The sequence below is a fragment of the Rattus norvegicus genome, chromosome 5 (assembly GCF_036323735.1).
Source record: "Rattus norvegicus strain BN/NHsdMcwi chromosome 5, GRCr8, whole genome shotgun sequence".
NCBI classification, from domain to species: domain Eukaryota; kingdom Metazoa; phylum Chordata; class Mammalia; order Rodentia; family Muridae; genus Rattus; species Rattus norvegicus.
In genome coordinates, this window is record NC_086023.1 from 150,196,634 (window position 1) to 150,219,908 (window position 23,275).

The 23,275-nt window shown below is 46.4% G+C and overlaps 1 protein-coding gene across 9 annotated transcripts in view; it reads left to right on the forward strand.

The window, feature by feature from the left end:
- Positions 1-22,222, forward strand: part of Eya3 (EYA transcriptional coactivator and phosphatase 3) — a 128,321-nt gene extending 106,099 nt beyond the window's left edge. For 6 of the 9 annotated variants that reach the window (XM_039109784.2, XM_039109786.2, XM_006239027.5 and 3 more), the window contains 6 exons: positions 2,356-2,414; positions 5,282-5,442; positions 8,407-8,521; positions 9,760-9,881; positions 15,435-15,535; positions 18,369-22,222. In XM_039109784.2, coding sequence (XP_038965712.1) covers positions 2,356-2,414; positions 5,282-5,442; positions 8,407-8,521; positions 9,760-9,881; positions 15,435-15,535; positions 18,369-18,449 — 639 coding nt within the window. In that variant the 3' untranslated portion in view covers positions 18,450-22,222. The remainder of the gene's footprint in view (positions 1-2,355; positions 2,415-5,281; positions 5,443-8,406; positions 8,522-9,759; positions 9,882-15,434; positions 15,536-18,368) is intronic. The other 3 variants (NM_001415864.1, NM_001107910.2, NM_001415865.1) reach the window with 1 other exon arrangement.
- The last annotated feature ends 1,053 nt before the right edge of the window (positions 22,223-23,275 follow it).

Genomic DNA, 23,275 nt, shown 5'->3' on the forward strand with positions numbered 1-23,275 from the left:
GTTCCCTTTAGGGTAAACACGGTATATTAGATCCCAGGCCTGGGGCAGTGAGAAATTCAGAATGGGAGTCTCAGGCTGGGAGCAGCGAGTTCCAGTCTGGGCTGGAGCAGGCATCCTGTTCAAGAGCCCAGTACTAGGTTGTTCAGGCCAGAGGGGAGGTTGTTGGGAGAGGCCGAGAGTGAGCACTTTGCACTCCCATTGTGTGGTGCTGCATAGGTTTTTTCTTATAAGGACAACATTTAACTGGGGGTGGCTTATAGGGTCAGAGCTTCAGTCCATTATTACTGAGGCTGGAACATGGCAGCATCCAGGCCTGCGTGGTGCAGGAGGAGACTTTTACATCTTCATCCGAAGGCTTGAAAATACTGCGAGATATTTTTTTAAAGTAGCAATTTTAAAGTAAAGTAAAAGAAGATTTACAAACACAAAGTTAGGCCCGGGTGTCTTTAAATGCAGACAGCTCTCCTGCACGCAGATGACTGAGGTAAACTCCAGCGCCACAACTACACTGTTAACCAAGTGACACAGCGGCAGCTTCTAATCAGTAAACATTAGTTAAAAACCTACTGTGTCGGGGCTGGGGATTTAGCTCAGTGGTAGAGCGCTTACCTAGGAAGCACAAGGCCCTGGGTTCGGTCCCCAGCTCCGAAAAAAAGAACCAAAAAAAAAAAAAAAACCCTACTGTGTGTCAGTAATTACTCCCAAATCATATTTGTAATGATTTTCTAGACCTACTGAATTCAGGACTGAAAGTTTTGGAATAATTTGACCTGAATGTTTTTCTGCCCTCACCTTCCCCCAGTTCAGTATAGAGGTTCTCAACTTTAGGGGGCATAAGAATCCCCTGGGGAGTGTCTTAAAATTGGAGAGTCTAGGACTTCATTCCAGAAGTTGGAGCAGGTCAGACATGGACCCCAGAATGGGAATTTAAAAACCTTCCCCAGAGGATTTTGGTGCAGATGCCCTAGTGGTGTCAGGGATGACAGCAGCCAGCTGGGCCGTTGGTGCATCTGACTTGATAGAAGGTCTCGGCTCCTCTTTATCACTCACCAGAAGTGTGGCCTGAGAAAATGATGCAGATGTAAACAGTGACTTAGATGGCCTGGACTTACATTTTAGGTTTGCATTCCTCTTCCAACTAGTCTGATCGGGAGGGTTTTTTGTTTATTTGTTTTGTGGGGTGTGTTGGTGGTGGTGGTGGTGGTGGTGGTGGTGGTGGTGGTGGTGGTGGTGGTGGTAAGATGTGTATACTTAATATGCTCTATCTGCATGTATGCCTGCAGGCCAGAAGAGGGCATCAGATCTCATTACAGATGGTTGTGAGCCACCACGCGGTTGCTGGGATTTAAATTCAGGACCTCTGGAAGAGCAGTCAGTGCTCTTAACCGCTGAGCCGTCTCTCCAAGCCCCTTTACCCAATTTTGATATCATACTTCCCCAACATTGTTTCATCTATAAAAATTAATTGTAAACAAGTCAAGAATTTTAAACGAGTTGGGCTATGGTGGCACATGCCTTTAACCCCCAACTCTTGAGAGGCAGTGGCAGGAGAATCTCTGAGCTCAAAACCAGCCTGGTACCCAGAACAAGTTCCTACACAGACACCCTCTCAGAAAGACAGAAGTAATTGGCTACCTGTACATAAGGACATTGGAATAGAGTACAGTGATGCACTGAGGTCTGTAGACTGGCTCAGTGACTAAGCACGTACTGGCTTCTGAGGACCCGAGTTCAGCTCCCAGCACCCAGGCCATGTGCCTCACAACTGCCCATAACTCTAGTCCCAGGAAATCAGAGCCTCCTTCCAGCCTCTATGGAGAGATTGCACTAGTTACAAATACAGACTTACATATACACATAAATAAAAACAAATTATGCAGACTGTAGTGGGACACACCTTTAATCCCAGCACTCAGGAGACAAAGGAACTCTGCGTTTGAGAGCAGTCTGGTCTACAGAGTAAGTTCCAGGACAGCCAGGGCCACACAGAGAAACAATCTTAAAACAAAACAAAACCAAAAACCAACCAAAAAAAAGTAAAGTAAATTTTAAATGAAGCAAGGAGATATAATATCTGAGCCCTGCAGCCTCTCTTATAGCAGAATTCAGTCTGATAGGACAGAGGCACGAGGCAATGTGAGATGTGGAAATGAACTCTTGTGGTAAGAGCAGAACCGAGCAATAGGACTGACTGTTAGGAGGGTTTTATAAAGTACTTGGGCCCTGGCGGCGTCTGCGTGCCAGAGAGACTGTGAGGTATTTCATCACCTACCATCATATGTGGTCTTTTATACGATGTCATGGAACAACGTCTCTGTTCCCTGGAATGAACATGTGCGTTTTGTCTTTTAACAGGAGTGTGACCAGGTGCATGTGGAAGATGTGGCTTCTGATGACAATGGCCAGGATTTGAGGTGTGGTAAACCCAGTGATCCTTGAACATCAGTACACCCAGGATGTGCAGAACACTGCATTCAGAGAAAGAGAAAGGTTACAGTGCTCACAGTCTACTGTTAGACGGTCCAGAAACCAATGTAACTGACCATGACACAGAGTAGAGTGAGGCAGTGATAGAAAACTGATGAGAGGCAGAGGAGGAAGTGATGTGGTACTGCTTGTAAGGGAGCAGGTGGCACATTAGAGAGGCCTCAGTGGTGTGGCATTTGACCAAGGCCTCAAGAATTACCAGGTAACAGCACTGGATGAAGGAAGCAGCAGCGGCTCGGAGTGGAGGGTCACTGTGCCACTGGCTTCTCCTTATACAGGTTTCCTGCTGTGAGAAAGCATGCTGCTAGGCTGGGTAGTTCTGGTTGCATATAAGCATCAGGAATTTCCCTATGAACTGTTGTCTTGACTGTTACATTTCAGTGAAGACTATACCAGGGCATCTCATTGTTAGCTCAGTCTCCTCATTCCTCTGTTGACTACTGTTTCTTCTGGCCTGTTGATCTTTTTAAAAAAATATAGGGGTGTGTGTGTGTGTGTGTGTGTGTGTGTGTGTGTGTGTGTACACTTGTGCATATGTGTATGCATAGAGGTTGGAGAACAAGTTTATGGAGTCAGATCTTTCCTTCAACCTTTATTTGGTATCCAGGAATCGAACTCAGTCATCAGTCTTATGTGGCACAGCACATTTACTGATGGAGCCATTTCAATGGCCTTGGCATAGTGGCCTTGTCTAAAAAGTATCAGGCGTAGGTGCTAGAGAGATGGCTCATTGGTCAAGAGCGCTGGCTGTCTTCCAGAGGACCTGAGTTCAATTCCCAGCACCCACGTGATGGCTTGTAACCATCTAGAGTGAGCCCTGATGCCTTCTTCTGGCATATAGACATACATGCAGATAGAGTATTCATATATAATCAACCAATAAGTCTTTTTTAAAACAGCGCTGTCCTGTCTTCCTGCTAATGTGTTTTGTTTTGTTTTTTTGTTTTTTGTTTTTTCTTTTCTTTTTTTCGGAGCTGGGGACCGAACCTAGGGCCTTGTGCTCGCTAGGCAAGCGCTCTACCGCTGAGCTAAATCCCCAACCCCCCTGCTAATGTGTTTTAATGTTTTATAGGTATATCTCATGGGTAAAGGGTTCCTCCCTGAGACTCCCCTAGTATTAAGCATTTCATCTGTAGGTCTTTGTTTGTTAGTTTGGGTTTTTGTTTCTGTTTTGTTGTGTTTTTTGAGACAGTATTTCTTTGTGTAGCCCTGATTGTTCTGGAACTCATATTGTGTAGACCAAGCTAGCCTCCAACTCAGCTCTAAGTGCTGGGACTAAAAACATAAAATTTCTTAAATGTGTAGCAGAGCTGAACACACCTTCCACGTTAGAACCAAGAAGGAGCCCTCCCCTGCAGAGGGGCAGGCACTCCATGTGTGTTTCTCTGCCTCGAAGTTAAGAAAGCCTCCTGTCAGGCATCTTCTGGCTATGTATGTGTCTGTCTTCTGTAACATGTGACTGAGCAGATTTCCTAGTTTATGTCTTGGCAGCTTTTCTTGGTTGGTTGGTTGGTTGGTTGGTTGGTTGATTGGTTAGTTGGTGTGCGTGTGTGTGTGTGCGCGCGTGCGCACGCGTGTTCCATGAGACAATATTTTTTTGGGTAACTTCTTGAAATTCAGCCCTGGAACTCTCTCTGTAGACCAGGCTGGCCTGGAACTCAAGAGATCCAGCTGCCTCTGCCTCCTGAGTGATGAGATTAAAGGCGTGTGCCACCACCCAGCTTCTTAGCTGCTTTATTTAGTATAGAGTCTTTTTTTTTTTTTTTTTTTTTTTTTGGTTCTTTTTTTCGGAGCTGGGGACCGAACCCAGGGCCTTGCGCTTCCTAGGTAAGCGCTCTACCACTGAGCTAAATCCCCAGCCCCGTCTTTTTTTTTTTTTTTTAAGATTTATTTATTTTATTTATATGAGTTCACTGTTACTGTCTTCAGTCACACCAGAAGAGGGCATCAGATCTCTTTACAGATGGTTGTGAGCCACCATGTGGTTGCAGGGATTTGAACTCAGGTCCTCTGAAAAAGCAGTCAGTGCTCTTAACCACTGAGCCATCTCTCCAGCCCAAGAATCTTTTTTTTTTTTTTTTTTTTTTTGGTTCTTTTTTTTGGAGCTGGGGACCGAACCCAGGGCCTTGTGCTTCCTAGGTAAGCGCTCTACCACTGAGCTAAATCCCCAACCCCCCAGCCCAAGAATCTTAAATTTAATGTATTGAACCCTATTTTGACATGTTTAGCTCTTTTGAAAAAAGTCTATCCCAAGCCATCCTGAACTTGTTATGTAGCCCATTTGACCTTCACTTACGATCATCTTGCTTCAGTTTCCCAAATGCTAGAATTGTAGGTGTGTGTGTGGCCACCATGGCCAGCTCTATTTTTTCCTTTTCTGTAGCCATAATCATATTTCCATAGTTGTATTTGTTGGGTAGTCAGTCTGCTTTCTTCTCCACTGTGTATTCTGTCATCCCAAGGCAGCCTCTGTGGGGCAGGAGTGCTTAGGTTCTTCCCCTTTGCTCTCAGGAGTCACCATCAGTTCGTCAGGAAGGTGAGGAGAGGCTGCACATACACGATGGAGCACGCCTGCTCCCACACCTAGGGGTGCAAGTCCAGCCTCAGCTATAGCAAAGTTGAAACAAACTAGCCTGGCCTACATGAAGCTTTTCCTCCAAAAACAGAAAATAACACATACTGGTGAGAAGGTTGTGCATTAGATACCAAGAACAGGCCATAGACTCTCAGGTAACATTTATGTCTAAGCCCTGTGGGTGTGCAGTTTAACTTGCATTATCCTCTTTCTTTGTAGCAACTACAGTTTCTCAACAGATGGTTTCAGTGGTTCAGGAGGCAGCGGGAGCCACGGATCCTCTGTGGGAGTTCAGGGAGGTGTGGACTGGATGAGGAAACTGGCCTTTCGCTACCGAAAAGTGAGGGAAATCTATGATAAGCATAAAAGCAACGTTGGTGGTAAGTGTGGCCAACCATTCGGAACCTGATCCTGATCCTTCCCTGCACTTCTTTCTTAGAGTGCCCCAGATCTGCCTTGCAACTTTCTAGGAGTGGATGCCATGTTAATTAGGAAGAAAATAGAGATCTAATTAAACCCTTTGGAGAGTTTGCAGTACCCACGTCCGTTAGAAGGGAAGACATTGGGAGAGGCTCTGCACCGTTGGTGGCAGTTAGAATGGGGCATGAAGGGCTAGAAAATGGCTCCGCAGTTAAAAGTGCTGGCTGCTCGGACGGAGGACTTAGGTTAAGTTCTTAGCACCTAACAGTAGCTTTCAACCATATGTAACTCCAGTTTGAAAGTATCTGATGTCTTCTGATCTGTGAGCATCAGACATGCACACTATATACATACATACATACATACATACATACATACATACATACATACAAAACATACACATAAAATAAAAATAAATTTAAAACATTTTTACAAACGGAGACAATATTTGAGGCTCTGCACCACTGACAGCATTAGAGTGGTGATTTCAGTAGACGTCCACTCTGCTTTCCTAATTCCTCTTAACGTTACTTAGGACAACTATGGTATTTCCTTTAGACAATACCATTTTAAAGGAAATGTTCTCTATCAGTCAACTTTACCTCTGTAATAAGATACCTAAAATGATCGGTTTAACAGGCAGAAAGATCATTGGCCCTATTATCTTGAGCTTGTGGTAAACCAAAACATCATGGCAGGGAGAGGCTGCTTACCTCATTGCCCAGGGAAAGAGGGAGGAGTCTGAGAGGGCAGCTTGATTCCTAGTATCACGTTAAAGCACACTGCCGACTGCTTCCAACTAGGCCCTACCTAGTATCAGTGGTACTTCCCTGAGAACAAGCCTTACCACCTTAGTTTTGGGGAGTATGGTTAGATCTGTTGGCTGGGTGGTTGTTGAGATGGTCTTGTTAGGTAGCCCAGAACCATCCGTGCTTCCAAGTACTGGGATTCTAGACATGACCCCCAATACCCACCTCAATATATCACCTGGTGTGGTGCTGTTATTAGTTTTGAGTCATAACCACTGTTGGTCCTAGTTAACAGACAGCCATATTTTATAGAGCAACTGTTTATATCCATCATGGCAAGTCAAATAGGCCCAGTTGCTACATTGGCTGGATGGTAGGCCTAGGATTGTAGTAGCAGTGTCCATGTGAGATAATCAGAAGTACTGTAGGTGTTAATGTGCCTAAAATCCTGTTAGTCAGAACTAATTAGTCATGGATTGTTCACAGTGGGAGAGACATTAAAGTCTACTTTGAATATCTCATTTAGCAGTTGAGAAATTGACATCCATCCTACAGGTAGGAACAGCATACACAGTCACATAGCAAGTTAATAAGATGGCTACATTCCCTGACTTTCAGCCAGCACCCCTCTGGTCTTACAGCTCCTTTGCTGGTGATGTGCTCCTATAGGAAATTACTTAAGAACTATGAGCTATCGTCCTCAAAGGGACTGCATAGATAATGCTGCATAGGTCTAGGACTTGTGTAGACAGAACACGATACCCTTCCATGACAAGTGATGTCATGCAGTGTGGCTGAGAGCACAGATAGGGCTTTAATGTTCATTTGGGTCATTTCTGTGACAATCCTCTAATACCAGATAAAAATCATGGGCTTTCAAATCTCAGGAATCTAATTTCTTTTTTCAGATCATCCCTCCCCTAAACCTAGGTCCCTGATCTTCCGTATGTTCTGACTGAACCTAGTTTCTCGGACACACAAGTCTCCTAAGCCTATGTGGGAGAACATGTAAAAAAAAGCATACGGCACACATCTTTAATGCCAGCACTAGAGGAACTGAGGCAGGTGAATCTGAGTTCAAGGCCAGCCTGGTGTACCTAGTAAGTTCTAAGCTTGCCAGGGTTTCACACTAAGATTGCCTCAAAAAGAAAGGAAGGAAGGGAAAAAGTAATACTTCCCCATATGTTTTTGTAGTGTTAGTAGAATGTAGGACTTACTTAACCTTTCCTACAGAAATTTCTGAGTCCCACTTGCTCTTTGAATATACCAACTCAGTGTCTTACAATGGGCTCCCACATGAGACTTCTGTTTTATGCAGAACCAGTCTAGTCTCCTAGAGCACTGCATGAGTCTGCTGTTGCTGGAGCTGCTTCAGAGGTGAATATAGGACAGGAGTTGGTCCTTCACTCTGGAATCCTGGCTGAAATGTCCTGTGCAGGCAGAAGTACAGTGTTGTCACTGGGAAATGGCAGCTGGGAAAGGATCCCCAACCCTGGGCATTCCCACTGTCTGTGGAACTCTAGGCAGCCTCCCTTTGTTCTTTGTTTTTTGTCTTAGCGGTAAGAACTGTTCTAACAGTCATTTGTCCCCGCATGGTGTTGTGTTGTAGAGTCGTACTTTTCAGGTGTGTTCCATGAGTCTGCAGGTAACACCCTTGTCAAGTGTTTCCCACAGGGAGCAGACATTTTGCCGAGGAGTCCCAGCTGAGTAACCCCGTTCTCAACGTTTTCTAAACCATGGGGATGAATATTCTCAGGGGCTTGGAGAAGTTGCTTCTTTATATAGCAAGTATGTCGGCTACTTGTCTCCAACACAGCACCTGACAAAAGCAGCCTAAAGAAGGAGAAGCTTATTTTGGTTCACAGTTCACTACTGTGGTCACGTACAGTGCAGGAGGCATCGGTCACATTGAGTCCACAGTCAGGAACAAGAATGGGAGAGCACTGGGCTCAGCCTTCCCCTTTACTCAGTCCAGGACGCCAGCCCATGGAGTGAGCCACCTCCATTAACGTGGTCTCCTCACCTCAGTAGTCTAATGTTGATGATCCCTCACAGACATGACATGACCAGAGCTTTGTTTCCATGCTGATCCTAGATCCCATCAGGCTAATGATCAAGTTAACTGTCCTAGCAAGTCCCTGTTGTCAGCTAACAAGTGGCCTGCTTCTCCCATAGGCCTTCTCAGCCCCCAGAGGAAGGAGGCTCTGCAGCGGCTCAGAGCAGAGATCGAAGTGCTGACGGACTCCTGGCTAGGAACCGCGCTGAAGTCCTTGCTTCTCATCCAGTCTCGGTATGGAAATTGTCTTTATATCTCATCTGCTCATGGTGTTTTCTAATCCTAGAATAGGTTAGGCCAGCGTCTAAAATGGGAATTAGGCACAGAGACGAGAAGAATGAGCCTCAGTGGTGGCAGTAAAGTCAGAGGGCAGATCTCTGTGAGTTTGAGGCCAGCCCAGTCTACAGAGTGAGCTCTAGGACAGCCAGAGAGAGGAGAGAGAGAGAGGATGGGGGGAGACAGAGACAGACAGAGAGAGACAGAGATAGAGAGAGCGAACATGAGAGCGCAGGATTAATATGAAAAGGGGTCTAAAGCCAGGCATGGTGGTGCACACCTCCCGAGTCAGAGAGATGGAGAAGCAATGGATACGTTAAGAAGACTTAGGGGGCCAGTGAGGGCTCAGCAGGTGCTTGCTGCCAAGCTTGATAACATAAGTTCAACATACATACATATATACATACATACATACATACATACATACATACATACATGTAATTTTAAAAATTAAGAGGATTAAGAGGGTTTTTGCCTTGAAGCCTAGACTGGAAAATAAATGTAGCTTTAATACCAGGTTGTTCCTCCCTCTCTCCCTCATGTCTGTATCTTGGGATAGACTCACACTGAGGATAGAAACCCACGGAGGTTAAGGACCCAGAGACTTACTGTGTCTCCTGGAACCTGAGTGGTGAAGAACAGAGAGCGCCATTTCCATTAGTACAGTAGCAGATGAAAGCTCCCCACCGTGCACCAGTTTTTCTAAAATGTGGGATCCATAACACGAATTCAGCGATAGCGACTAACAGACTGCAGCGAAGGCGATGGCCAAGGTGGAGAGACGGACGGCTCAGTGGTTGAGTGCACGCACTGTTCTTACAGAGGACCCAGGTTCAGATCCTGACATCGCATGTGTGTGTATAAGCCATCTCACTGGCCCTTCTGCCAATTAATAAATAAAACTGAGCTGGATGTGGTAGAACACGGCTTTAATCCCAGCACTAGGGAAGCTGAGGCAGGAGGATCTCTGAGTTTGAGATCAGCCAGGGCTACACAGAGAAACCTGCCCTGGGAAGGAAGGAAGGAAGGACGGACGGAAGGACGGAAGGACGGAAGAAAAGAATTAATATGGTATTTAACAGTAGCGTCCACCTCGTGAGATTTCCTTGTAAGACCCTGAAGAGCTAAGCGGTTTGAATCCGTCCTCCTGGGCTGCTTCACTTTCACCAGTCTCTTTCCTTCTTACTTCCTTTTAGAAAGAATTGTGTGAATGTTCTGATCACTACCACCCAGTTGGTTCCAGCCCTGGCCAAGGTTCTCCTGTATGGACTAGGAGAAATATTTCCTATTGAGAACATCTACAGTGCTACCAAAATCGGTATGGTGTCCCCTCCCTCTCCCGTGACCTCTTGGGGAAGCTTTCACCGGGGCTTGTGTTACTGCCAGTTCTTCTGCTACCCATACAACCGTGCTTCCCCTCCAGCAGTCTTCTGAGGAGGTGGGTGAGGCTTATTTAGCAGGTGTGCTGTCTGCTTCCGGTGTAAGAACTAGTGAGGCAGGTGAATATGGCCCTCTGTCCTACCGTGTCAGCATTTCTCACCTGAAAATCTGTTATCGAGACCAGCTAGCTGGCTCAGTTTGTATCTGTCACCAAGTCTGATGACCTAGGCTCAGTCCCCATGGCACATGGATATACATCCTCACCCACTCACACACCAGATCAGTAAAAACCTTGTGCAGAGCTGGCTCCGCACTTAAGAGCACTTGTTCTTGCGGGGCCTGAGGTGAGTTCCCAGCACCTATATGTTGGCTCACTCCTAACTCCTATCCTGGGAAATTCGATGCCCTCTTCTGGCCTCTGGGGGCAGTAAGTATATATATACATGATACACATACATATATGTAGGCATAACACACATAAAATGATACATTTAATTTTTAAAAATTCTAAATAAGATTTAAAAAAATAAAATATTGAAAGCAACCATGAATTGTTAAGAGTGGAAAAAACTGAGATGGAGGTGGTGCATGCCTTTAATCCCGAACTTGGGAAGTCAAGGCCAGCCTGGTCTACAGAGCTCCAGGACAGACAGAGAAACCCTGTCTTGAACCTCCCCACCCCCACAGAAACTTTTAAGAGAAAGCTGAGTTAGTAGTAGGAGTTGTGTTATCAGTCACTGCCCCCGCTCCCCTGAAGGTTAGCTATTCCACTGACAAGGGCTTTAGGCACTGGGCAGACATGCGCTCTCCGCATGATGCAGGGAACCTTTCCTAAGAGCCTCCCACACTGAGGAGCTGTGTTTTCTGTAGGATTAGCCCAGTGCCCACAGACTGACCAAACTAATGGAATGGCTGTATTTTCTCTGAAAATCAAGAGAGCTTGTTTGGTGATTTCCCTCTTCATGGCTCACCCAGAGCTAGTGTTGGAAGCTGCAGTATGTGGGGAGTGGGAAACACAGGAAGAGCCCGAGTTTTCCTTGACAGAGCTGTGAAATGGGAGCAAGGAGGCTCTTCTCCAGTTTCTCTGAAGTCTTTTCAAAATTATGACTTTTCTTTGTGTATATTTTTGGGACAGGGTCTCACGTAGCCCAGGTTGGCTTCAAACATACTGTGTAGCCAAGGATTATCTGGAAGTTCTGATCATCCTTAGCTTCCCAAGTGCCAGGATCAAAGCATGTGCCACCATGCACAGCTAAAGTTGAATTCTGCATAGTCACTCGGTAACCTTGGACAGTGAATGCTCAGGATCGTTTCTGAAAAGCCAGAGGTGGGCTCGCAGCCTTGGTTTGGTTAGGTCTCTTGAGTCTAGGTCTCTAGCTTAGGTTGCCTACAACTCACAGTGATCCTTCTGTCTTAGCTTTCCAAGTTCTTGGTTACAAGCAATTGCTCTACACCAGATATCAGTAGTATTTTTCCTGTAGGAAACTCTGAGGACTGGTTTTCTGCATAGACTTGGTTGGCCACATCCTCCACAACAGAAGAGCTCACACCGGAGTGTTCTGGAGTGGAAAATGCAGTGTCTGTTAGAGCTGGCTCTTTGTGTACGTCTCTCCTTCTTCACTTGTAGCTGATAAGCTTCCTTGTCCCCCAGCATGTGGGGAGGAGGCACACCAGAGGCCTTGATGAGAACATGTCAGGACAATGGGGACTTCATCCTTATTTCTAACCCAAGATGGTCCTTTTGCTTGATCTTAGGGAAATGTCTGACATCTAAACCAATTTTTTTTTCATAAGCAGATCCTGACTTAATTGAAGAGGCTATCATGGAATTAAAGAGCAAACACTTTGAACATAAATATTTAGGACTAGGCATAGAGAAAAATGAAGTATTACATTTGTAACTAGAAATTGTTATACAGGCCAGATTCAGAAAGAGATTCAGGAGGCAGAAGCAGACCAGTCTCTGTGAGGTCAAAGTCAAGCTGGTCTACAAAGTCAGATCCAAGACACTCAGGGTTATGTTGAGAGACCATGTCTCAAAAAGAAAAGAAGAAAGAAAGATGTACCACATATGTTCTCTCATACATGAAATCTTGGTTTAAGTTGGGGTCAGGGAAAAAAAGGTTCAGAAAAGGCCTATGAGAAGAAGGAAGAGATCTCAAGAGAGTGGAGAGAGGCTGTTTGGGAGACAAAAGGAACCAGCACAGGCGGACTAGAGAGCTGGAGGTTTGATGGCTCAGCAGTTAACAGTGCTTCCCTGAGTTCAGCTCCAGCACCCACATCAGGTGCTCACAGCTCCAGCTCAGCCCCTGTGACCTCTGCAGTCACCTGCACATATGTACCTAGCGATGTGGGTACATGTGTGTACATGTACACATAATTAAAAGTAACACTTAATAACATGTGTGGAAATGCCGTTATGCTGACCTAAAAAATTTAATTTTGAAAACTAATTCAGGTCCGGGGTTATAGCTGATTGTCAGAATGCTTACCTAGCATTCATCCCTGGGTTTGACCACAAGCATCATAAAACAAGAGAAAAGAGGGAAAAGTTTCAGGAGCTGTTTGAAAGCTTACTTGGTTAATATTTGCAACGCACACCTAAGAACCTGATTTGTTGTCCAGCAATGACAGACACTTGTGATCCCAGCATTGGGGAGGCAGAGGCAGGATGTCCTTGGTGCTTACTGGCCAGCCAGTCTAACTGGGCAGTGAGCCTTAGCTCCTAGTGAGGGACCCTGTGTCATAGAGCTAGGCATTTATATAGTGCCCGAGGAGTGACATTTGAGACGTCTCAGGCTCCCGTGTTCACGGTCACACATCTATCCTTGTACAGACACAGGCACACACAACATAGAAAATAATAGTTTAATTCTTGAATTGAATTATCTAATAGTTAGACCAAATTCAGCATAACGAGTGAGTGGTGCAGAGGAAAGCAGGCAGGACGGCCAGGGAAAAGTTAGCCCTGAAATGCGCACATGCCCAAAGAGCTTTGTCTCTTAAGTAGGACACTGAAATCCAGAGTGGACCAGGTCTGGACCAGGGTACCATGGAGATGCCACTTGGCTAGGGTGTCAGATGTACAGCTGTTCTGATAGACCAAGCAGTGTAGACGTATAGGATTTTTATCAGTTCCCTTAGTTCCTAGGTTGCTGCATCTGTGTTGTTACTGTTTTTTGTTGGTTTTGTTTTGGATTTTGTGTTTGGGTGTCGTTGTTGTTGTTGTTGTTGTTGTTGTTGCTGTTGTTGTTGTTGTTTTCTTTTGGTTTTGGTTTGGTTTAGTTCTGGCCATCCTGAGTGCTGAGATTAAAAGTGTACACCAGGGTTGGGGATTTAGCTCAGTGGTAGAGCGCTTGCCTAGGAAGCGCAAGGCCCTGGGTTCGGTCCCCAGCTCCGAAAAAGAAAAAAAAAGTGAACACCAGCACTATCTGGCTTTGTTTTGTTTTTGTTTTGAATGAAGTGCTTTATTTAATTAATTTGTATGTGCTCATGCAGGCGAGCAGCCAAGGCACACTGTGTATGTCAGCTGCTCTCTTTCCAGTGTGTGGGGACTGGGGATTGAACTGGAGTCACCAGGCTTGGCAGGAAGCCTCTTTATTTGCTGTGCCATTGCACTGGCCTGATCTTTTTGTGGTTTTTTTTTTTTTTTTGGTTCTTTTTTTCGGAGCTGGGGACCGAACCCAGGGCCTTGCGCTTCCTAGGTAAGCGCTCTACCACTGAGCTAAATCCCCAGCCCCTTCTTTTTGTGTTTTGTAATCACTTTCCTGCAGATGGCAGGCACGTGTGTTAGGGAAGGATCTTGAAGGTCACTGGATCTGGCAGGAATAAAAATGAGTTTAATGGAGCAGGATGAAAGGAGCACAGTTAGGCCTTGCCTACCTGAACAGGGACAATAACTTGTGAGCTGTCAGGAAGAGCAAGGCTGGCTCAAGGCACACACCTAGCTTCCTAGCACATGACAGCTAAGGCACAGGATTCCAGTCCAAGCAAGGCCTGAGTAGCCTTGCAAAACTTTCCCATTATCTCCCCACTATCCCCAAAAAAGCAAGGGCTATAACTTCCTATTATTTCTTCAACACAGTATTTTTCCCATAGCAGTACTCTGCTTAAGTAGGCTTGAATTGTGATATGGCAAAATGATTCTTAGAACTATCTACAGTGAGCCAGGCAGTGGTGTACACCTTTAATCCCCATGCTTGGGAGGCAGAGGCAAGCGGATCTTTGAGTGCAAGGCTAGCCTGGTCTACAGAGTGAGTTCCAAGACAGCCAAGGCTCCACAGGGAAAAAATTACTCATTAATGATTTAATGTGGTCTAGTAGCAGAATGCTCCCCTAGTGAGAACATGGCTCTGGTTTGGTCCCAAGCACCACCAAAAATCAACATCATCATCATTTTAAGACGTCCATTTCCCAAGGTCAGCTAAACACAGCAGCTGAACTACAAATACCATGTACAGTTGTTGGTTACAACCATAAGCCTGCCAGGCTCCAGTGGATAGCTCAAAGCTCTTGGTCACATGGATGGCCCTGGTTAAAACCCTGTGACACAGAAAGTCATGAAGGTGGGAAAGGGACTTTGGGGGCCATGGGAGTGGAATGGGCGTAATCAAAACATATTAGTATATACAGATGAAATTCTCCAAGAACAAACATAATAGTAAAAGACTATTATAGAGTTTTGGGGGTTTTTTTGTTTGTTTGTTTTGGTTTGGTTTGGTTCTTTTTTCGGAGCTGGGGACCAAACCCAGGGCCTTGCGCTTCCTAGGCAAGTGCTCTACCACTGAGCTAAATCCCCAGCCCCTTGGCGTTTTTTTTTAATTTGTTTATTTATTTGATGTATGTGAATATACTGTCGCTGTCTTCAGACACACCAGAAGAGGACATCGGATCCCATTACAGATGGTTGTGAGCCACCATGTGAATGCTGGGAATTGAACTCAGGACCTCTGGAAGAGCAGTCAGTGCTCTTAACCGCTGAGCCATCTCTCCAGCTCCCCCCCCCCCTTTTTTTTTAATTTTACAGAGTTTTAAAAAGAAAGAACATTTGTTTAGATCCAGGCTACAGCCTGGATTTATAGTAGAGACCCAAGTCAAACCTAGTTGCTGGCTGGCTTGGGATCTGGAGTGCATCGCTAAACCTGTGATGGCCCATTCTCTGTAACGTGAGGAAGGAGAGCTGATGAGAGAGGTGGGTGGTGTGAACGCTGCACACATGAGACACACGGGAAGAGCTTGCTCACCACTCAGCCTCGCTCATTGTCTCCTTCGTGCTAAGATTGTGGGATCCTTACTCCTGATGGAAGACTAAAGTGAGTTGCTTCGGTGATGGCACTCACATTCTTTGGGCTCCTGCCCCTAACTCCTAACTGAGTTGTCAGCAAAGGCGTCGGTTATCCTGTGCAAGCACAGGCAGATGAACGGGGCGCAGAACTTCTTTGGTAATTGAAAAGATAAAGACTGTCCTAATAGGAGATTTTTTTCTCTCTAGGTAAGGAGAGCTGCTTTGAGAGAATCGTTTCGAGATTTGGGAAAAAAGTCACATATGTAGTAATTGGAGATGGACGAGATGAAGAAATTGCAGCCAAGCAGGTAACGGAAAAGGAAAAATTCTGTTATGTGGTTGTGCATGAAGCAGTTAGAAAAACTACCCTATACTCTGGAGGCCGTAGGAGGGAGGGATGAGCTACCGAGGGGTGGCGGGCTATGAGTAAAGGAGGAAGAGAAGTCTGAGGGCGTGGCTTGCTGGATAGGGTGCTGTCTAGAATGCATGATCCCCAGGTTCAATCCTCAGCAGTGTATAAACCAGGATGGGGCATGCCTGTACTCACAGTGCTTGTGAAGTCGATGCAGGAGGATTAGGAGTTGAAAGAGCATCCTTAGCTACTTACTGAGCTCATGGGATACATGAAACCCTGTCAAGGGATATGGGGAGAGAATGGGAAAACCGAAAAACATTTACAAGTCTTGTGTATCTGTGGTATGCATCGTCCTTCCTCACTTTTCTTTAAAGAAAAGAAAAGTTGTTCCCAAGTGGAGTTTTCCTGTAATTTGTTAGACTTCCTGTCCATTCCTCCCGGCCTTTCAAGAATCTTAGAACCAGCCTTGGGATCCAGTGGATGATGCTTGCTTACAGACATAGGAAGCCCTGTGTTCAGGCCCCAGCACCACATAAAACTACATAATGTTGCACACCGGGGTCCCAGTACCCAGGAGTGGAGCAGAGAATGAGAAACTCAGGGCCATCCCTAGGCTACATTGGCAAGATTGGGTCCTCATGAATCCTGATGTGGACCTCGTCTTCATCTGAGGGGAGCAGACTAACTGCAGACAGGCAAACTATTCTGGCCTTTTCAGGCATTGGCTCTGTTCTTGAAAGTTGGGAGGGAGGGGCTGGAGAGATGGCTCAGCGGTTAAGAGCACTGACTGCTCTTCCAGAAGTCCTGAGTTCAAATCCTAGCAACTACATGGTGGCTCACAACCATCTGTAATGAGATCCGATGCCCTCTTCTGGTGTGTCTGCAGACAGCTACAGTGTACTCATGTAACTAAAATAAATAAATCTTTAAAAAAAAAAAAGTTGGGAGAGAGAGAAAGAAAAACAAAACATTTTTTTTTAAACTTATTTATTATGTACACATCATACAGTTTTCTGCCTACATGTATGCAACTACAGGCCAGAAGAGGGCACCAGATCATAGGTGGTTGTGAGCCACCATGTGGTTGCTGGGAATTGAACTCAGGACCTCTGGAAGAACAGACAGTGCTCTTAACCTCTGAGCCATCTCTCCAGCCCCAAAACAAAACATTATTGTCAAAAAAATCATGGTTGCTTTTGAAAGCCCTGAAGGTTTGTTCACATAGTCTTCTGTCACTGTGCAGGCCAAGCCTTGGTCACCCTTCCTTCACACAGAAACTGTAGATGAGTTTGGGCTATGGAACCTAGCGTCCTGTAGATGAGGCCAAGCATGGTTGTGTGTGCCCAGCTGTGTCTACTTGGGTGGAAGGGGAAATTGGGCCCAGGCTTTGATTGGCTTCATCGACATAAAAAAGGCCCTGTCTCCAGTCAGGTGACATCAGTTTGTACCATGAAGTCTGTTTGCTCGTCTGCTGTGTGGGCATCTGAAGTTCTCTCCTTGGCCTTTATTGCTTTAGTTTCAGATTAGTGCCGTGACTTACCAGCTGTGACTGATGTCACCCAGTTCATAGAAGCCACAGCAGCTGCTAGTGAGGATACGATTGACACGGTTGGCACCACTATTTGATAAAGTTTCATTTGTCACTTAATAGAGCAATTTGAGAAGTTTGCTTTTCCGTGTTAGTCACTGGAGCTTTGACTCTCCTGCACTGCTTAGTCTCACCGTGGGGAAAGATCAGTGGCTTCTCAGTCTAGAGATGAGAAAGAACTTGAGCTTCAGGAGTTCACCCCTAAGCTAATGTCTGCAATCTGCTAGAAAGTTCAGAAACCCAGGGTGTATGTGAGTCCCCGTAGCCAAGTCCTCAGCACTGAGGATAAAAACACTATATTCATTAAAAATGTCTGAGTACAGGCGGATCTCTGTGAGTTCAAGACAGCCAGGGTTATTCAGAGAAATCCTGTCTTGTGTGCCCCCTTTCCCCAAAAATCTAAGTGCTTTATGCAACTTAACCTACTTTCTGTCAGGAACCTTTCTGCCAGCCTTTATGAAAGAAAACCAATCCTTGCCTGAATGTACCCCAAGGATGAGGGGACTAATCTGAAGTGGCCTGCCCATGGGGTCAGCCAGACTGTCACTGTTCTTCCGTCCATTCATTCCCTGATCTGGCTGCTGCACAGGGAACAGTTTACACCTCACAGAACATGGATTCAGGCACTCAGTCCCTTCCAGCACTGTACATGGTGTTCTTGGCACCAGTCTGATGGCCTGCCATCTGCACAGCCTCCATCTGGGCATGGGCAGGTTTGAGCCTGCTAGAGCTAAGGCTGACAGGAGATTGGCCCTCACAAGGTAGTGAGACTTACCTTAGTGTCAGCTTCTTCCCCAGCCTAGTAGTTGTAACAGGATCTCTTGTTACTCAGCCTGGCCTCAATCTTATAATCCTCCTGCCTCAGCCTCCCAAGTGTTGGGATCACAGGTGTTCACACCACATTCAGAAGTAGTAATTTTTTTTAATCTGAACCATTTTATTTGATCCTGATCCTTGATCCTTAAAACCTGGAACAAGTATCTTATAAAAGTACAGGTAGCATTGAAATCTCCTAAAACTTCCTCATGTCAGTATGGTGGCCCATGTTGTACAGCGTTATCACACATGACTTGATCCTTCAGTCCTGTGAGATAGGCAACATCAGAGGGTTTCCGAGAACCTCAAGATGTCTGTGGAAGAGGGGTGTAAGCGGAGTCCCAGATGCTGAGCTAACGAGCCCTCCTTCCTTCCCTTCCAGCACAACATGCCCTTCTGGAGGATCACAAACCATGGAGATCTGGTGTCCCTGCACCAGGCTTTAGAGCTCGACTTCCTCTAAGAACTGGAATGTGGGACCTTCCTTCCTTGTGAGCTTCTTTTTACCTCCGACAGGAGCCAGAAGCCAGAACCCTCTGAGCCCCTTCTCTCCTGTCTGTCTCTCCATGTCTCAGCGCCCCTCCCCCTCTCCTGCTCTCTCTCCATGGAATGCTGGCGAGCACACAATCAGAACCAACAGCTGCAGCCCACGTCCACTGTACAGCAGGAGGCGCCTGGATAAAGCTGCAGACCGGCTGCAGCCACTGTGCTTTAATTTTTCAGTTTCCTTTGGGAAAGGAAGAACAAGGAAAGCTGATGCTCAGGGCACAGCTGTGCTCACACGGACAGACTGGGAGCTGCTCCTGAGCGTGGGGATGGAACGTGCGTCCCCTTGAGATCTTCTGTTCTCTTAGTGTAGACTGTCTCCCAGTGATGGGTATGTTGTTTTTATAGGTGAGGGTCTGGTCTCTCAAGCAGCCTTCCCCACTTCTCTATGAAGAAAGCAGTGTGTAAAGTTTCCGTGACAGTAGTAATGGAAATATCTAAAATACCTCCGTGACAGGACCTCTTCTGGACAGGACCGAGGCTCCAGTGCTCTGCTCTCTAGCGAGGCTCCTTGCCATCTACAGGGCCCTGGTCACTTACTTTAGACTTTGGCATCTCCCATCTTGTAAGCCTCGGTCTCCTTGGCAATCCTACTTCACCTGTAAGCAAATGGCACAACCCTGGAAACAACTTCCACAGACAATAAATCTAAGCCTTTAGCTTGTAATTCAGAAGCTCTGTCCCAGGAAGCTACCCTGCAAACTGGAGAGAAGGGGCTTGGACTTCTTAGGAATTCCATCCTTAGTTCCTGAGGTAAGACTTCACCCCGTGCACCTGCAGATGCTTCTTCTGCGGTCAGCTTAGTTGTCAGATGCTGGGCACACTTCTGCCCTCACAACCGCCCCTCTCCATGCAGCTCTGGCCAGCCCCTACCCACTCCATTCAAGTCAGAAAGGCCAGGGGCGGGCTCTAGCTGCTTCCTTCACCTGCACTTGCATGCGGTGATCCCACCTTGTATTTACACAGATCTGTGCCTAGGAGTGGAGAGCAGAGAACTAGAATCAAAACCCAGTTTCACATGAAATATCCCACTGCTCAAATTCCATGCTGAAGTGGGAAACCCGACCAGAAAGACTTTCTTGACTTAAACACTTGAAAATAGAATCCTGAGCTTAGGTGTAAGAGCACTTCTCAAGCCTGCTCCCCTGCCCCTGCACCCTGGACAGTTAGGAGGGGAACTGGTCCGAAGTCCCAGCCCTCAAGCCCAGCTGTGTTTTTTGGTTTTATTTTGGTTTTTGTTTGGGTATTTTGTTTTGGTTTGATTTAGTTTGGTTTTGTTTTTTAAGGCACTATCCCTTCAGGACCAATGTCGGTGCCTGCTTAATTGGGTTAAACTTCCCTGAAGTTGAGAATGTGCAGCCTTGGTCTTCAGGGGGTCTTGAACCAACCCCTAGCTACAATCACTGTCCCCAAAGATACTGCAGCCCAGAGGCAAAGTTCCTCTTCATGCCAGGCTACCAGACAGTGGCAGAAAGGCTGACACACCATCTTCAGAGCTGTTGGACACTTCTGAGTGCTTCTGAGACCAGCAGTTGAGGAAGGAGCTCAGGAGGCGAGGTTGGTGTCTTGGCCACGCCTTTGGCTTTGTTTTGAGGTATGGGGTTGGAGTAAGGAGCTGGAGTCTAAGCCAGACCTTCCGAAGCTGTATTTGGCACCACTATCCTAGTCCTGGCCATCCGTGCTTCCTGGTCCAATAGAGAAAACTCCAGGGTAAGTTTTACTTTAAGTCTCCAACCCTCCCCCCGTTGCCAGTGTAGTTTCTTGTCCTGGACAATGGCCACCTATTGGTGCTGTGCTTCAGGCTTACCAGACTGCCAAGTGGTGACACACCCCTCTGCACACAGGTACCACCACAAACCCTTCAGGGGAGACTCTGTTCTTAGAACAGGGAATCCCTTTCCTCTTGCCCTGACTGGAGTGGCAAGGAGGTGTTCTGAGCTGAGTGGCTGTTCCAGCACCAGCAGCCACTCTGACAGGGCAGACAGAGCAGGAGTGCATTGGTGTCTCTAGGGACTGCTGGCCTTTGAGCTGCTGACCTTCCCTCCCTCCCATAGAGGCTTGGGAAGGAAAATGAGCGGGCAGCATTAAGAGCTGCTAGTAACAGAAGCAGGCTTGGTGGAGGATAGCGCCTGCAGCCTGTGCAGAGGTCCAAGGTTTGAGTGCCCACAGGACTCCTCACGACCTCTCACTGCAGCTCCAGAGGGTTTGGTGCCCTCCTTTGGCCTCTTCAGGCACCAAGCACTTACATGTAAGAAAGCACTCAAGTATACAATAAAATTTCTTTTAATATTAAAAGCTGTTGGAGGTTAGACCTGAAGGAAACTGGGTCCTTTCATCAACATCAGAAGGCAGTCCTTACCGGAAGGACCCCTTGAAGAAATTAGCTGGTGAGTCCTTTCCCTGCCGGATCCTGTGTTCTGGAAGATTAGTTTGGACATCTCATGGTGACAGCTAGTTCTAGGAGAGTCTGTGGAGTTGCAGGAAGGTCCTGGGATACAAGGTGGCTTGACTTCGAATGTAACAGTGACTGTGCCTTAGCATCACCCTGTCCAGTGCCCCTGGGGCAGCTGGTGATGTCCGTCCGAGAGAGTGGATACCTGCTCCACAGTTTAGGTGCCTATTTGGGCTTTTGATTTGGGGGTGTTCTCTTCTCTGCTAGTTGGGTGTCAGAGCTAGTGTCCCAAGAGACTTGGCACAGCTGGCACAGCTTGTCTTATGTTTGCCCAAACTCAGCCTTCACAGCTCCAAGTAGAATCTGATTGGCAAACTGCAACTGGAAGCCCGCGGCGCTTCTAGACCCTGCTTTGAATGGGCGTCACACGACCGACAGGAGCACCAGGCAAAGCCGGGTGCTGTCCTGGAAGAGTACAGGCTAGCCTCCAAGTGCCAAGCTTGGGCCTCATTGTTCATCTTCCCCAGGTTGTAGCTGAGGGCCCCTCGAGTAAGCTTGTGCTCCTTGCTGCTCACCTGGTCAGCAGCTAGAATGACCCAGTTCACTGGAGACGCTAAGTTGGAATTCTGAGCTTCCCAAATATCTTAACCACAAGAGGGAAAACTCCGCTTGTACCCCAGGCTTTCCGGGGCCGCTTGCCCTCCTCTTCCGTGAGTGGATTCTAGTGAGCATGGCCCCTGGCTGCCTCCTTACTGAGCAGAACCCTCCCAGTTAAGGACCATTTCTACTTGGATCACCACTCTCCCTCTGGACTCTGCCTCTAGCAGGGAAAGGCAACAGTTGGGTTGGATGTATTTATGTGACTGCGGGCATTTGTGGCTATAGAGTCCTTGACCATAATGTTATATGTAATGGGAACTATCTTATAAACTTGAAAAAATAAAGTTTTTATTTTCTATACAGTTTTCTCCTTTGTCTTTTCTAAATATGGTTAGCCCATTTGCCAAGCCATTCAGGGTCCTAATCAGGGCTTCATTAAGATGTCACCCTTTAAATAACTGAGTCATTCATTTCACACATACAAAAAGGGATCATTTGATCAATGTTGGAAAATAAAAAGTTGTAAAGTTTGCAAGAGAAATGTTTATTTGAATTGTTTCTAAAATACACTGCTTTTTAAGGTATAGAAATGGAATAGATTTCATGAGCTGTCCATGTGCTAAACTTGACTAAGGAGAAGTCAGTCTGTGCTGAGCATTAAGCTGCAAACCCAATAAAACTAATGAACCAATATGAAACCTTTGATCTGGCCTGATTTCATGTCACATCAACCAGTTTTTCTTCATTCCTCCACATTTGGTCTGATTGGCCTCCCACTAGCCAAGAAGCCATTTGTTCCAATGAAGGAAATTAGAATTTGTTTCTATTTTCCAAAGGTTAGAAATGTCCGACCACAAGGTGAATTTCATCCAGGAAGTAGAAAGTTGCCTCAGTCTCTGTTGGTGATCTTTTGCGCCACAGTGCAGCTGTGGTCAACTTAGCTGCTGTCTGCACTCCTTCTCGGTTACAAGTACAGGTTCTACTGTGGATGGCTTTCCAAACCCTGTGTGGCAAGTCAGTCAGAGCCCAAGAGCTCTCTGGATTCTTGAATGACTCACAACTCCCCCTGTAGGGCGCCCTCCTGTGGTGAACAACGGTACTGTGCATGCGCAGGCTTTGCACCTGGCATCAGTTGGCCAGTAATATGCTAATGAGGGAGCAGCACCATGCTAATAAGATAACTCATGCTCCGCCAATCCCTGAAGGACAATTAGCATAGCCTCAGCCTGCTGTCTATATAAGGCGAGCGCTTGAGGTCCCCCTGTCCCTGTTCAAGAAAGCTGTACAGTAAACACTTTGCTGCAAAAGGATCCTGGTGTCCGCGTGCGTTCTTGCTGGCGAGATGATAGCGAGGGACACTCCCCCACCACACACACACACATTCATTTCTCTCTCTCACACACACACACACACACACACACACAATATCACAGCCTATTGGGGGCAGGCTTCCTTTAGCAACACAGATTCCCACGTGATTCCGGAAGCCAAATGAAGACAGCATCAGAACCAATCCCCAACAAACCCAAAGAGTAAACACCATCTCCCAAAAATTTTAAGGTTTATTTTTCTAAAACCAGTTTCTTCAAATTTCAAAGTTCTCAGTCAGGTATGATGTTTGCAGTTTTCAGAAGCTGAGTCAGAGGACTGTCAAGAGTTTGGGCTAGCCTAACCTACAGTGTGGAGCCTTGTTTCAAATGACCAAAACCAAAAATACATGTGTTATACTGAGAATCTTCAAGGACGTTTTC